This window comes from Balaenoptera acutorostrata, chromosome 19 (genome assembly GCF_949987535.1).
Source record: "Balaenoptera acutorostrata chromosome 19, mBalAcu1.1, whole genome shotgun sequence".
In the NCBI taxonomy this organism is placed as follows: domain Eukaryota; kingdom Metazoa; phylum Chordata; class Mammalia; order Artiodactyla; family Balaenopteridae; genus Balaenoptera; species Balaenoptera acutorostrata.
This window is the reverse complement of record NC_080082.1, coordinates 45,164,816-45,180,704: the sequence shown is the minus strand read 5'-3', so window position 1 is coordinate 45,180,704 and position 15,889 is coordinate 45,164,816. Positions and strand designations below refer to the sequence as shown.

General features: G+C 45.4%; 1 protein-coding gene across 1 annotated transcript; it reads right to left on the bottom strand.

Moving 5' to 3' along the window:
* Window positions 1–204: 204 nt before the first annotated feature.
* Window positions 205–12,096, bottom strand: CCNE1 (cyclin E1). Its single transcript, XM_057535071.1, has 12 exons — window positions 11,855–12,096; window positions 11,338–11,389; window positions 11,143–11,230; window positions 10,841–10,909; window positions 6,499–6,644; window positions 6,251–6,386; window positions 3,311–3,457; window positions 2,672–2,767; window positions 2,319–2,453; window positions 2,097–2,208; window positions 1,847–2,004; window positions 205–1,548 (listed from the first exon to the last, which is right to left on the bottom strand). The coding sequence occupies exons 2-12, from the start codon at window positions 11,358–11,360 to the stop codon at window positions 1,426–1,428; spliced, it is 1,233 nt and encodes a 410-aa protein (XP_057391054.1). The 5' UTR covers window positions 11,361–11,389; window positions 11,855–12,096; the 3' UTR covers window positions 205–1,425.
* Between the last annotated feature and the right edge of the window lie 3,793 nt (window positions 12,097–15,889).

Genomic DNA, 15,889 nt, shown 5'->3' with positions numbered 1-15,889 from the left:
AAAACTGTACTAGAACTGCCAGAACTATAACATCACAATGTGAAAAAGTAGGATCGCTCTCAAATTTCATATAAATGTGGTAGATTAAAAGTGGCTGTTTTTCTTTCTACTTCAGATAGATTTTTGCAAAATAATAAAATACCAAGTTGAAATAAATGATATTTATTTGCTCATTCACCCTCCCTTAATGAACCCATACATACACCAAAGCACTGTGAGAAAATGAAACAAGACTTGACGAGGCCATCACTTCGGGAATGTCCCACAACACATGGTGTGACCTGTACACACTGGGCCTCACAGGGGACAGTAGCCGCCCCTGCTGGCAAGGCACTTGGTGATTCCATCAGTGGTCAGGGAGCAGGCTATATACGAATATCACAGCCTTGAACTACATATAATTCTACTTTGCATTTTCTTGTTCAAAGTGTAGTTTTAGGCTACTATGTTAACAAGTTCTCCAAACAAAAAAAATACTTTAGGTTAAGCTTTGGGTAAGGATGGAAAGAGTATTAAATAACACTAATTACAGATACTTTATGACCCTTGTCCTGTGCTCGGGAAGGATCATACCTAAGAATCCTCTCGATGCAGACGTGACTTCACTACTATCACCACAGCCAGCCAGTGAGCCCGCCCGGAGCCACCACTGCACAGGGCACTGTTGGAAGATGCCAATCAGAGCCTCATTCCAGCTCAGGGGCCCTGAGGAGGCCTGTGAGGCTGCACCTGAAGCTCACTTCAAAAGTTTTCTTTTAATGTATTTGCTTGAGAGGCTTGAGCTTCGAGAAGCATGAAGTTAAAAGAGAGAACCTGATATAGCCGCAGTCAAAGTTGACTCGTAACTTAAATTACCAGACATAGCTCATAAAACCAGCTGTCTCAAAGACAGTGTTTTATCTTTATTAAAAAACGGATAAACATAGCAGCACTTACAAAACAATAGTTCATAAAAGGCATTGTACACTGTCAACTGATAGTATGGAAAGGGGAGGCCCCCAGCATAGCTGGTTGTGGGCTGCGCATCGTAACGCTCACAACCACCTGTTCCACTTAATACGACTCGACCCAGAACAGCCAGGGGGAGACCAACAGCAACATGGCACTCCTCAACTTCAAGCCTTTGTTATTTGTGTGAACAGTCAATCAAGTCAAGTAGCACCCTCCTTAGCAGCATCTGGAGCACTCATTGGTGTTCTGGAGGTGGCTGGTGTACTTGACCCACTTATTAAAAAAATCTAAGCATTCAATAAAAAACACTTCTCCCTGTCCAATGCCATCCACAGAAGCCTTCTGTTGCGGAAGAGGCATGCTCTTCCATTTAAATATCTGTAAAAGCTAACGCACGCCTCTGCTGCAGTAGACGGGAGAGAACTGGGGGCAGGCACTTCCGCACAGCTGTCTTTGGTGAGGATGCTGGTGTGGTCATGCTGTTCCTTGCCCACTGCTCTGCTTCTTACTGCTCTGTGGGGGAGTGAGGACCCCAGTGGGGAGAGGAGAAATCCTATTTTCTTCAGACAATATGGCTTTCTTTACTTGGGCTTTGTCCTGTTGATAAGAATAAAAGCCAGAAATGTTAAAATGGAAGAATGTATCCTTTGGGCTTCACTTACTTTGTGCTTTTTTCTACAGAGATGAGTGAAGGAAAAAAATAGCAAAGAACAATCTAAAAGTCTCTGGGCTACATGATACTTAGAGACAGGATCTGTTGACCACCATTTTTCTTTGCCACGGAATTAAAAGAACTGGAGTCTTTCTGGGATATCTGGAGCCTGTGGGAAAGAGAGTGAAGAGGCTGCTCGGGCAGTTTTAAGAATTCGTCTGGGAAACAAGGAACCGTACTGACCAGCAAATCCAAGCTGTTTATATGGGTCTGGATGTTGTGTGCATCTTCAGCAGGAACTCCCCTGAAGTGCTTAAGTTTGGAACCTCCTGTTTCCCTTATAACCATGGCAAATGGAACCATCCACTTGACACACCTCTCTATATCACACCACTGATACCCTGCAATGAAAATACATGTTAGACTCAATCTGAGGCCAACAACTGGTTTATAAGTTCAATACACCTGTGAATGGACTGGAAAGCCAACGTACCTGAAACCTTTTGCATCAATTCAGATGAAGAGAAATGATACAAGGCAGAAGCAGCAAGTACCCCGTAAGAAAATTCTAAGCAGCCGACATCCAGGACACAGAGATCTAAAAGCTATGGAGAAGAAAAGAACACTGAGGGACACGGCCAACACACATCCCTTCTAGAGCTACTCAATCTAGTGGTGGGGTAGGTCGCCCCACAGAGGTAATAAAGCCACTTACCTCTGCAATCTGTATGAAGATTTGCTGAGGATACTGCGGCAGGAGCACTTCATAAAAATCATTTAGATATGCAACCTGCATGTATACATTCAGCCAGGACACAATGGTCAGGGGACTTAAATGCCACTTAAGAGCCTAAGGGAAAACAGAGAGAAAAGAGAGACCAATGGTTGAAAAAAGAAAAAGACATTTCTACTCCCTTTGGTCCTCTAAAGGAGTTCAAAATGCAGCCATTTCCCATGCCACAATGTGTCCAGCTGGAGAACACCTAGCCAGATGCACTCATGCTGAATATAGAAAAGATATTATGTAGGAATTTTTAAAAAGGACTGAAAAACTAACTTGTAACCTACCTTCATAATGATTAATTCCATGGTAAGAATTTCATCTCCTGAACAAGCCCCATCTGTAACATAAGCAAACTGGTGCAACTTTGGAGGATAGATTTCCTGAAAGGAAATAAAAGGAAGATACTACTAGCAAAAAGTCCATCTCTGATAGTTTTAGCTTATAATGTACCTCCCAAATTATTCTTTTTAGTATGCTGACATAGAAAGAAAGAAAGGGTACACTGATGGGATAAATACAAGAGCCACTCCAGTGGTTCAAAATGCATTAATTGTGAAAGAAATGAAACACTTACCCACATCAATCAATCAATCAATCAATCAATCAAACTTTTACTCAATGGGGAGCTTTGAAATTTTCACCTTTTCAACATGTTTGAAAGCTGTGCCCATCCACCCTTCTAATCACACCAAAATTTTACTCCTCTTAGGTCAAAGTTCAATTTTTTTGATTAAAGGAATTATATTAACCTAAGCATTTTATATACTCATACTTTTCTTGGTTAATTTCTAGCTTTTTTGTGTGTGTGGCTGAACTTTAGAAGGCCTCAAATTAGAAAAATTTAGACAAATAGTTGACCTCTTCCCCTAATCTCAGTGGAGCTCAAGCATGTACTACATAACAAATATTTGAAAATTATTTACCTCAAGTTTGGCAGCAATAAATAAAGATGAAATCCCAATAAGCTGTAAAAGCGTTTTTACAACATTTTGTTGTGTTGCCATATACCGATCAAAGAAATCCTGTGCCAAGTAAAATGTCTCTCTGTGAAGTTTATAGACTTCACACACCTGAAAAAATAGTAAGTTTTAGAACAGTTACTTGAGAAAAAAAGAAAGACAAAAAACTTGTCATGAGTTTGGTGAAGGATAATATAACCAAATCAAGAGAGAGAACCTGGCTTTTCTGAAAGGATGGTTACCTTGCTTGTCCCTAAGCACATGCACAATGAAAAACTGGAACTCAGGTATAAGGATGAAGTGTCCTGTGATCTATAATATAAGAGCATATGCTCATAGGCTGCGGAAAGAAGGTACATTCACAGCCTGTTAAAAGCAGCATTTCAAGGAAAAATGGAATTTTCTCAAAGAAAGGTGTCCCCCTTTATAAGTTTCATTATGACATGAGGAAAGAACTACCATATTTCTTCACAATGGGCACTATCAGTATGAAAGTTTGAAAGCTGGAACATACATTTATTTAAAGACTACAACACTAAACACTAAAACACTGTTAATCTGTTAATCACAAGAGGCAAATGGTGTTTTAAAAACATTAAACAAAAGACTCGGAGACCTAGCATAGGCTCCCTTTAGACAAACCCATTTATCTCGGATTATCTCAGACTATAAAATTAGGACAATACCTGTTTTGCCTACCTCACAGGATTGCTGTGAGGTATGGTGAAATAGTGTACATGATGGAGTTGAAAAGGACCAAGGAAATATTAGACCTCAATTCATTACTGTCATCAAATGTCTGATTGTGCATTTAAAACTGCTGTTCCTAAACAGTATATCCCATGTAAGTACACTTCATGGGGTTAATAAGTAGAAAAGGCACCAAAGGAAACAACAAACAGAACATTAGTAGAAAACTCCATCAATCACCAAAGAATGTTTCTGAAGTCCAGGTGGAGCCATATTTAGAGTTAGTTTTTATAAAATAACACAACTACAATAGGATTAGAAGTAAAATTAGAGCTTCTGTTCTCTAAGGAACAAACTTCCAGACTATTTTACCCAGCTCACCATTGGGCACACAGCGTAAGCACTGCCTTTCTTACATACAGACTTCTTGGCTGGGCTAGGGGCTGGGAAACTTAACATCGCTGCAGACGAGCCTGCCTGTGAACTGTGGACTCCAGTCTTGTCCCACTGAAGACATAAAGGTTACCATTCTTTTCTATCCTTTCAATAGTATTACATGACTTTTTTGATTGACTTGCAGGGAAAATCATTTCTTTAAAGTATCAATTGCATCAATGGCATCAATTGCATTATATAAAATAGAACCTCTCAGTCACAACATCTTATGAGCTGAAGCCTGAGAGGTTAAAGCATACCACATCTAATGCTTCAAGGAATTATAAAATGTTCCAAAAGGCCCCTAAGGGCTATGTGCCATGGTGGGTCTGTGGACAACTGCAAGGCCAAAGAATTTGTACATTTGTACATTTTCTATGTTGACATTTTCAGGGACCAATAAAGAAAAGCAAATTAAGAATGATAAAAATAGCTATCTTTTCTTGCCTACTATGTAAACTGTACTTCATATACACTATTTCTAATCCACACAAACTCTGCAAGCAAATATTGCTAGAAAACATTACAGATGAGAAAACCAAGACTCAAAGTTAAGTGACTTGCCTGACTGAGGCACACAGACGTTAAATGGCAGCAGGGGATTTGATTCTAGGACAAGCACAACAGGGGTACACGTACCCCTGCTAATACAGACTTCCTAAAGGGTACGTGGCACAGTTCATTTTTAGGGAATACTTAGACACTCAACTTCCATATGTGCTTTCATATAACGGATCTGCCTGAGATGTCCTTCCACATCACAGAAGAAAGCCCACTTGTCACCCACCCAAGGCTTACAGAGGTGTCCAGGAAGTGTCCTTAATTGAGCCACTACTGAGTCACCCACACTTCCTCCCAGAAAGAGGTGCACTGCCTATACAATATTATTTATTTATTTATTTATTTATTTATTTATTTATCACTGTGTTGGGTCTTCGTTTCTGTGCGAGGGCTTTCTCTAGTTGTGGCAAGTGGGGACCACTCTTCATCGCGGTGCGCGGGCCTCTCACCATCGCGGCCTCTCTTGTTGCGGAGCACAGGCTCCAGACGCGCAGGCTCAGTAACTGTGGCTCACGGGCCCAGTTGCTCCGTGGCATGTGGGATCTTCCCAGACCAGGGCTCGAACCCGTGTCCCCTGCATTGGCAGGCAGATTCTCAACCACTGCGCCACCAGGGAAGCCCCTACAATATTATTTTTTATGTTTGACAATTATTTATCACAATTTGTAATACTTCTTATTTTGATCAATTATTGTAGAGAAGTATGATAGTGTGATCAATAAAAGATTTGATCAATATATTTTGTTAGGATAAAATTCTGTGGGTAAAGAGAAATGAATCCCAAGGAGTTAAAAAGAAACACTGTAAATTTTCTGACTTAAAGATAAATTTGTTCATATATTTTTAAAACATTTGGTAGTGGCTATCAAATAGCTGTTACCCACATTCCACTGTGTTCACTCAAAAGCAATTTGAGTGTACAGACTGAAAGATCAAATATCAATATTTATGATTAATTGGAAAATACAACCGTTGCAACTATTTAAACTTTGAGAAAAAAAATTAGATGCCAACTTAAAAATATCTAAGGGGTAAAGATACTTCAGAAATTCTTTTAAGGAAGTACATAAGCAAAAAAGTTAGGCCACTGTACTATAGATACCACAGTTCAGAGACACAGAATGTGTCAATGGAATCAAACACTTGAAGAGATTATAACAGCACAGAAGAACCTAGAAATGGCCAATGCTTCTAGTTAACAGGAAGGCTCCAGCTCACCTCCATTAACCAATCTAGAAGAATCGCTCGCATTTTAGGCTGCAGAAGAGGGTGCCGCTGCATAAAGTGCTTATCCCTCAAGTATGTCTTTTCCTTGTTTAACATGATTTTCCATACTTCCTCTCTATTTGCCCAGCTACAAAAAACAAAAGCAAGCAAAAGACAGGTGTCAGTATGCATCCATACTAGTGAGGCGGGAGTGCACACAGGGAGTAAGAGATCCAGAAGGCACTCAGCAGCCAGCTTACTTCAGTACAGGCAGTGGTGAGGCTCTGGATGGTGTGCAACTCTGAGGCTTATATGCAGAATTTGGGTATACGAGCTCATCCTCTTCTTTGTCAGGTGTGGGAATCAAGGAGCAGGGGTTTTCACAGACTGTATTACTGTCCCAAGGCTGTAAAGAAAGACACATTAAAAAAATGTTTGATGTAAACCAGCTGTTTTTACATTCATTGATTTGTCAAACAGCCAGTAAAACAGAAAATGTCTTCACGCTGGAGAGAAATCTCTAGGCCTAAGTCAATATTCTGGCCTAAATTAAGATGGAGATAACATGGAAGACACAGAAATGACTCCAAGCTTTCATTTCATTTTGTCATTAGCTTAGGAGTCTATGCAGCAAAACCTAAGAAAACTACAGTCAGTAGCATTTTACCCTCCACATCATCATCCTCATATGAAGTGTTTGAGCAGCAAAATAGATGCAGGAAGGGTAAGACAAAATGCAAACAGCTCTTACGTTACCAAAAAAACAAAAGAATAAAATCTATTGGCAGCTCAGTAAGATACTGAGCATGACTCCTAAAGTGTGTTGTGAGATTATTTGGTCACAATTCAAAGATTTGGTTTTTTAATAAGTACAACTAACCTAATGAAATGTCTTAAAAGTGAAAGACAATTTCCAGTAAAAGCATTTATATAAGCACTCCACAATCACAAGTATAGAAAAATCAAAATGTAAACTGATTGCCATCTATATTTAAAGTCTCCCCACTTTAAAACAAAACCCACCAAATGTGACATCTTCCTTTGGTTGCAGGTCAAGCCAAAATTATTACATAACGGGGACCTTTCCTTTTCCTTAACTCAAAATGAAACAAAAGGAGTATCCGCCTAGCTAAAACCGAATCAAGCAATAGTCACAGGATATATTAAAAAGTCTGTAGAGAGAAAGCTTAGATATTCCTGAAGACCTCTGAAACCCACTCCAAAGCCTTGCAGAGTGATAAATGCTAATTGAATAAACCATCATTAAAAACCCAAACAATGCTTCTTTTAAAGATTCCAGATACTTAATTTAAGTCAATTTTTAATATTTGGAAAATAATTTCATTTTGCCATTTAACATTTTTCCTTTTTTTAAGAGGTTAATTACATAGTCTTTGAATACAGTTGAAGATATCAGAGTCCTTGACTGTGCTTTTTATTTATTCAAAGGTGGAAATTTTTTTTTTAATTAATTAATTATTTATTTATTTATGGCTGTGTTGGGTCTTCGTTTCTGTGCGAGGGCTTTCTCTAGTTGTGGCAAGCGGGGGCCACTCTTCATCGCGGTGCACGGGCCTCTCACTATCGCGGCCTCTCCCGTTGTGGAGCACAGGCTCCAGACGCACAGGCTCAGTAGTTGTGGCTCACGGGCCTAGTCGCTCCGCGGCATGTGGGACTGTCCCAGACCAGGGCTCGAACCCGTGTCCCCTGCATTGGCAGGCAGATTCTCAACCACTGCGCCACCAGGGAAGCCCTAACATTTTTCCTTTTAAAGCTACTCTATTATCTTACTCTAAAGGACTATTATTGATTTTTAAAATTATAAAATACTAATTTTATTGAAGACAGGGAATGTTAACAATCCTGCCAGTATGGAAGGCTCTGTGAAAAAGTCTGAGACTCTTGGCATTTTTTTTTTTTTTTAAAGCACAGAGATCATTAATATTGACTAGAAAAGAGACAACGGAGAGGACTATAAATGAACATGGAAACTTGGGCTCTAAGTGCTGCCTGGAAGATATGGGACAGGGTGGCTATCACAGCACACCGGTCACTTTCAGAGGAAGCCAGAGCACTTTCAGGGTACTGAGAAGAGCAAAGCAGGATAAAGCTCTTCTCCATCCAATGTGCAAAGAATTGGGCATGCAAATTAACCATGACAGCTCTTGCCAACAGCTGTTGGAGAAGGGCAACATCCTCTTCCAGTTCTAGTATCATGTGCTGGTAGTATTTCCTTGACTCAAAAAGGGTCACATTACAACTGCTTTAGGTTGCTCTTCATTCAACAATGAATTCTAGTTTTGAAAGCAGAAGCTGGTTGTCACCCTCTATAGCCACATGGCTGAAATAGCTGAGAGGAGGCTTTTGGAGATAAAATGGTAACATTTCCCTACCTGTAGTTCACAGACAGATTGGGTGAACCACAAGCAGACAAATGGTCCCCAAAGTTGGCCTTTTAGGAACCAGTGGATGAAGCTGAATAATGAAGTCTGTATCATTTAACTTGAGTGTATACCATGTCTCAAAGAAAGCAAGATCAGTCTGACTTTAGGAAGGAATGGGGTAACAGCAAGAGACCAATTTTGATTATTCCCAACAACCCCTGACTCTTTATGCCACTTTTAACTAAGAATAAAACTACCTTATGCAAAATTATGTTCTGAGGAGTAACTAATAGAAATTCCAGGACTCCACTTCAGTAAAAAAGTTGGGTCTCATGCAAAAAATTGAACAACAAAAATGGATATGTTAAATAGACTTTAGATAAAAGAGTATTATCTTCATTGAGAAAAACCTAAGGTAAGAATCAAAGGTTCCATGTGGTCTTGATGAAGCAGTTTCATGGAGTTGAGCATGAGGGCTGCAAGTAGCTCAGAGCTGTTAAACAAGGCTGAACTATGATAACTCCAGAGAAAAATTCTGTATAATTAATTGGCAAAAAGGTTGTTACCCCAAAATTCTAGCTTCATGAATCTACACAGAGAAATAACATAAGACATTGATTGCTCCATAAATGATGGGTAATTTTCAAGCTATCTACTTTGCAAAATGTGTAGAAACCTGTTGTCATTAATCTCTGAACAACCATGAAAACGCCTTCTGGTGGGAAATAATATGGCTATTCATGTATCACATCTATCAACTCTCTGCAGTCCAAGGATAGGACCAAAGCCCTGTCTTAGCCACCCTAGGCACAGCTCAGGTTATCTTTGAGAACAGAAACTACTCTAAAACTCCAAGAAGTCAACAGGGACAGCTTTGCTTCATCCTCAGTTAAAAACTTCAAAACACAGGTGGGAAAATAACCAATCTTGAATTTCACAAAGTAGAGGTCCATTTTAGTAGAAATCCACAAAAATTAACTTGCTTGGTTTGAAGTCTTTACAGGGAGAAAAAAGGAAAAAAAGGAAAGAACTTGGAATGCACTGTCTTATTTCCTTTCCTAGAGTGAAGTATTTCTTTTTTTAATACAGCAAGGAAATCATCAAGCCATTGTTCAATATTCAGTGGAACCTCCCCAGAAATACTAATTACTAGGGTCTTATGTGCAGTAACAACTTGTTATAAATAATGGGGCCCTCGGCTTTGAAGCCCTTCACTCTTCCGAACCCAGCTGCTATGGCTGTTGCTCACTGCCCTACAAAGTGATGTGCTGCCACTGCTAACCGAATCAGGTATCCTCAGCTCAAATACTATTCCTGCTCAGCTTTCATCTGCTATAGCGTCAGAAAGCCTAATCAGCTAGTTTGGAGATAGGCTGCTTCCCCTACTAGAGCCATAACTACAGGCTCCAGCCATTTCTGGAGGCAGAGAGATAATACAAGCTTTTTCTGCTAGGAACTTCTGATATTATGATGATACCATGAGCATGCAAGAAATATGGCGGGAACTCCATGAAGGAGGGGCAAGAGAAATGGACTTAGTCAATTTTAAAAATGTGTTGAGATGCACATATCATTACACACAATGTCCTACTAATACTCTGGTGGAGGCCAGATCAAGCTCCAGGTGGCAGTGATCACTGTAGGTAATTGCTGGATGGGCCAGAAGAACTTTCAGCAAGGGGGAAAAAGTTTGAAACATGACCTAAAGGGGGTGGGAGCAGGGAAGGGAAGTCCTTAAGCACCATGACGAAGAAACACAAGTGTGGATGTGTGCTTATGTGTACACACAAACCCCTATCCTCACAGTTACCCAAAGAGTTCTGTGTTAGGAGCCCTCCCCGCAGTTCACCAGCCCACAGAGAGGCTGTAGGACAGGCTCCGCCCCTGGCTTGCACAGGACTCTGGGTTACTTTCTTCCTCTGAGTCTCAGTTTCCTCAAGGGCAAAAGGAGAGGACTGAGTTATGTGAGGTCCATTCTGGTTCTTCCAGACATCAGCGCATATTTGTCATCTCAGGGATGTCAGTCAGGAACACAGACCTTCCTGGAATCTCAAGGCTGGCAGAGGTCAGTGCCCACTGACAGGCACAGCGCTCAGTCGTATGGACTGTGGCCACAGTTAGAGAAAAAGCCTTCAGCGGAAGGCAAGGAAGTATGAGACTTAATGTGACCCCAAAAAAGGAGACCCTCAACTTAGACCCAATCAGAAAATGTACCTACCTGACTGCCACACTGGCTTCTCACGGTCCTGTCAATTTTGGCAACTTCTTCATCTGGATCCTGCAAAAACTAACATAAAACAACCCACACCCCAAGGAAACACACCAAACAGCCCAAAGACAAAAAAAAACACAGAGAGAGAGAGAAGAAAAAGAAAGCTGGTAAGGTTATGAGCACCATTTCTGCCAAACGCGCCCCCTTTGACCCCCTATCAATAAATATGAGGTCAGAACCCAGCCTGGTACCCAGGTAAGATGGGGGGTGGGGGGGAATCCTCCCCCACCTGTCTCCTTTGTACTCACAACGGCCACATTTGCCTTCCTTTTCCTGGAGCGAACAGAGACATCGGTGCCGCTTTCCTCTTTCATGGTGCCGGGTTCCTTCCCATCCCTGAAAATCCAGGATGGCACGGAGGTAAGAGTTCTCCCCAAATCTCGGCCCACCCCTCCCCCACCACTGCACACCTTCCCCTTCCCCGCAGCGGCCAGGCCACTCACCTCTCCTTCTTTTCCCTCGGCATGGCGCTGGGCGCAGGATCAAACCTCAGGCCTGGGGGCACGAAGCGGCAGTGGGGTGAGGACGGCCGGCGGAGGGGACCAGGGCCCGCCGGTCCGTCCCGGGCACCCCTCCCCCTCCCGCGCGGGCGGCAGCAGCGGCGGGAGCCTCCCGGGCCGGTCGGGAAAATGGCCGATGGGCCCGGGGTGGCCTGTCACCCGCGGCGCCGCCAGCGGCCCGCGATGCCGGGTCGGAACCTAGGGTGAGTGGGGGGCCTCGACGCCCCCCGAAGCCCTCGCCGGCCCATCGCCTCCCTCGGGGCCCCGGCTGCCTCAGTCTTCCCCTCAACACCTCCCCGTAAGCTGTCCCTGAGTCACCCTACCGGGTCACCCCGCGCTGACGCCTCCAGGGACCCGGCGACCCGGCCTCGCCCCACCCCCACCCCGGCCCGGCCCGACCCGGGCGCTCCAGGAGTCCCAGCCTGCCGCGCCGTCCGGCAGCCCGCGGCGGGGTCCTTACCCGAAGCCGTCTCCGCGGCAGGCAGGCGGGCTGCACGAGCCGAGACCGGAGGCAGGAGGCAGAGGCGAGCGGGAAGCCGGGAGGCGGGAGGCTGCGGCGGGCCGAGCGCGCGGCGGTGGCGGGATCCGCGCCTGCCCCCTACACCGCGCTGGCGGCCAAGCCGGCTGCTCCTGCGCCCGGCTAAGAGCGGGACATTTAAAAATCCCTGCGCGCGGAACAGGCCCCCGGCCCGCCCTCGCGCCCTCCCGCCCTCCCGCCACCCTCCGCCCCGCCCCGGCCGGCTGGGAGCCCCTCAGCGGCAGCCCGAGGGCCCGGGCCCGCCCAGCCACCGCCCTCAGGACCGCCCCACGCGGCGCGGGCCGGCCCCAGAGCTCCGGACCGCCAGGGGCAGGGCCAGCGCGGGGCGGGGCTAAGTGACAGGGCCTGCGCGCCGGAGAGGCGAGGCCCGGAGGCCGGGCGGGGCCTGCGCGGCTAGAGCTGCCGAGCCCGCGCGGGGCCGGACTCGTGGGCTGGCCCGCGCGCGCGGGGGGGCGGGGCCGCGCAGGCGGGACGCGGGGGAGCTCTGGCGCGAGCGCGGCAGAGGGGCGGGCCACCGGGCTCTGGGGGCGGAGCCGAGCGGCGCTGGAGCGGCAAAAAGCCGCGTGGCCTGCGCGGGTGGAATGTAAACACGGCTGGCGGCTGGGGTTCGGGCCCCGGCTGGGGTCTGCCAGAAGACCCGACGTCCGTCGGCCTCCGGCGCGCGCGCCCTGTCCCTCCTTGCACGTCCTCCCCGCCCCCGAGACTCAGGGTTCCGGGCCCTGAGTCGGGGCGGGGGTGTGCCCAAGGTCACAGCGCCTGGTCACAGAGCCTAGAACCAGGGCCTCAGGCCGCCTGATCTGGGGCCCCCTGGGGAACAGCTGTTACTCCTGGACGCGCGTCCATCCCTCTGTCCATGCGTGCTTGCGTCCATTCAGCTAATAGTAGAGCACCTTCCATGTGTGCCCCTTCCCCAAAAATTCTTCAGAAGACCTTTCTGATGCTGGGATTTCACGCAGACCTCTCTAGCTTAAGAGTTTCCATCGACGGGCCGTAAAATCAAATCCACACTCCCTGCCCTACAGGACTCCGCGTGGACTGGCCCTCACCCCCTCTCAGACCATTCCTTCAACCCCCTCCCCTCACAGCTCTTTTGGCCACCCTGTGTCCTTTCTCATGTCAGGGCCTTGGAGTTTGTTGTCCCCAGCTCTAGCCCCTTCTGGCTGCTCATCCTTCCCGAGAACTTTAAGGTCTTCAGTGACCACTTAATCTAGAGCACCCCTCTCCCCAGGAGTTCCTGTCCACCTCATTGCCCTGCTGTGGTTCCTTCACAGCCCTTGCCACCATATGTCTCTTGCTCCTGTCCGTGTTTGGTGCCCCGCTCCCTACCTTGTCTGTCTTGTTCACTGCTGTATCTCCCAGCTCTTGGCAAAGTCCCTGGAGGAAGGGAGGCACTTAAATCTTACTTGTGAAGGAATGCTTGAAAAACACAATGACCAAGCCCTTGTGGAGTTTACAGGCTAAGGAGAGAGACAGGTATTGAACAATCATCACTTGAAAGTACCTACTGTACTAAACTTCTAGAAGAAGCATGTAGCAGAGGGCTCCTAAACACTCCTAAGCCCCTTCCTGATTTACAGTCCCAGTCTTGGACCTCCTCCCTCCATGACTGTCTTCTTGAAGTTAGAGACTAGATCTTACTGGAGGGCCTGACTTGTGTCATCCTCAGAGGTCCCTGCTAGCAGATTGTTGACCTTCCAGGGGCTCTGAGGTCAAGGCTGCTGAGATGACTTGCTCGGATTGGCATAGGTAGGCATGGGAACCCAGGCTCCTGAATTCCCAGCCCTTAGGTAGTAACAATAACAGGTATCACAGACATTTCCAAAATAGCAGATTTGCCCTAAATCCTTCAAAGTATTATCTCAACTAAACTTCACAATAATCCTGTGATGTTGATACCATGATTGTCTTATTTCATGTATGGCATCTATCTGCTTCTTAGGGTCATTGTAAGGATTAAGTGAAATAATGCAGATGAAATGCTGAGTACAGAGCCTGGCACATAATAACTACCCAATAAATGACAATTGTTGAACAATGATAGACAAGACAGTTTTCCATAGTGGTTGTAGCAATTTATACTGCTACCAGCAAAGAATAAGAATTCCTGATGTTCTATACCCTAGGCGATATTTTCGTCAGTGGTAAAATGGATAAGTAAATTTTGGTATATTCATTCAGTGGAATACTACACAACAATAAAAAGGACAAACCACTGAAACATACAGCAATATGGATGAATCTCACAGACATAATGGTAAACACAAGAAGCCAGATACAAAACAGTATTCCTGTGTGATGCCAGTTATTAGAAGTTTAAGAAAAGACAAAAACTGTGGTGACAGCAATAAGACCCCTCTGGGGTGGGATTCTGGGTACCACCATGCACATGTTTTATATCTTGATCTGAGTGGTGGTTACATGGCTGTGTACATATATAAAAGTTCAATCACATTTGTGATTTGTGCACTTTACTGAGCATATGTAATACCTAAAGAATAAAATAGTTATTTTTTAAAAAAATAATTTAAAACAAAGTAAAGCAAGACTTTAATAATCCCTGCCCACTCAGGAACTTCCAGTCTGGAAGGGAGGCAGTCATGTAGGTTGGCAGTTGCAGTACAGAGCGATAAGTGCTAGGATGGGAAAATTCTGGGGGCTACGAATTCACGTGGAGTTTGGGGCAAGGGCATCCAATCTACTCCTGGACACTAAGAAGGCTGCTTAGAGGAAGTAGCCTCTAGGTTGGAAAGATGAATGAATTTGGCAGGAACAATAGAAAAGTTATGTCCGAGGCAGCAGAAACAGCCTGCACAAAGACTTGGAGTCTTCAGAAGTCACTGATGGCTACTCATCTGGAGCAGTTCACCTTTGGCTCTTTGAGTTCATTTCATTCTGTGTCCAAACATTGACACAGCCTTGAGGGAGACTGTGCATTACACTAGAGGTGGTAAAACAGCTGCTGTGTAGGGAGGACAGCACCTTCCCTCTGCCATGAGACTTTGGGAAATTCCTTAACCTCTTGGTGCCTCAATTTCCTCATCTGTAAAATGGGTGTGATTTTAATTATTCCAACCTACAGAGTTGCTGTGAGAAATAAATGTATTAATACCTATAATGCATTTGCTATAGTATCTAGCATAAAGTAAGTGTTCAATATGTATCAACAATTATTATTATTATTATTCATTAAAAAATTAGGGGCATTGGCTTACCTTCATATGTGGTTTAGGCCCTGATGATGGTGGAGGGTAAGGACCCAGGATACAAGCGTTAAGAAGTAATCCCATGGGGGTTGCAAGGGGAAAGTTCTTCCCAGATAGGATTCCTTAACCCAGGGCCCCCAGGCAGCCTTCAGGGTCCCAGGAAACTGCCTGCTGACAGTGCCGGCCTATCAGGTGCACTTTCCTGGGCAGCTGGTGCATAACTGTTACCAGCTCCTTAAAGGCACCTCACAAAAGTTAAGGAGCACTGGAGAGGGTTGATGAGGGAAGGTGTGGGCTGTGACTGGGAGTGGAGCTGGCCCAGGCTTTGCTATCAGGCAGAGCTGGACAACTGTGGCTGCCTGGCTGAGCCAAAGCTGGGGGGTCTTGTGAGGCTACACACAGGAAAACCAGAGGAAGAGGGGTCAAACTGGCTGCACCACTGCACCGGTGTGGGCTGTGGCGTCGGGGCCAGGCAGGATGAGCAGGACCCAGGGCCAAGGAACTGAGTGTGGGAAGGCCTCAGAGGCTTGGCTCCTGTCCTCCCGCAGCCCTGGGGATCTGTCTGCACAGCCTGCCAGGTCAGCCGGAGTCCCAGGCCCAGCCCACTCCCCAAGACTTGATTACTGTTCAGATCAAGCTCACGCTGCTGCTGTGGATTCCGAGGGGGGAGATTAGCAAACCAATAGGTGGTCCAGCCCTAGCCTAACCCTCTCTTACACTGGAAAGCAAGTCCAGTCAACACTTTAGACAGAGG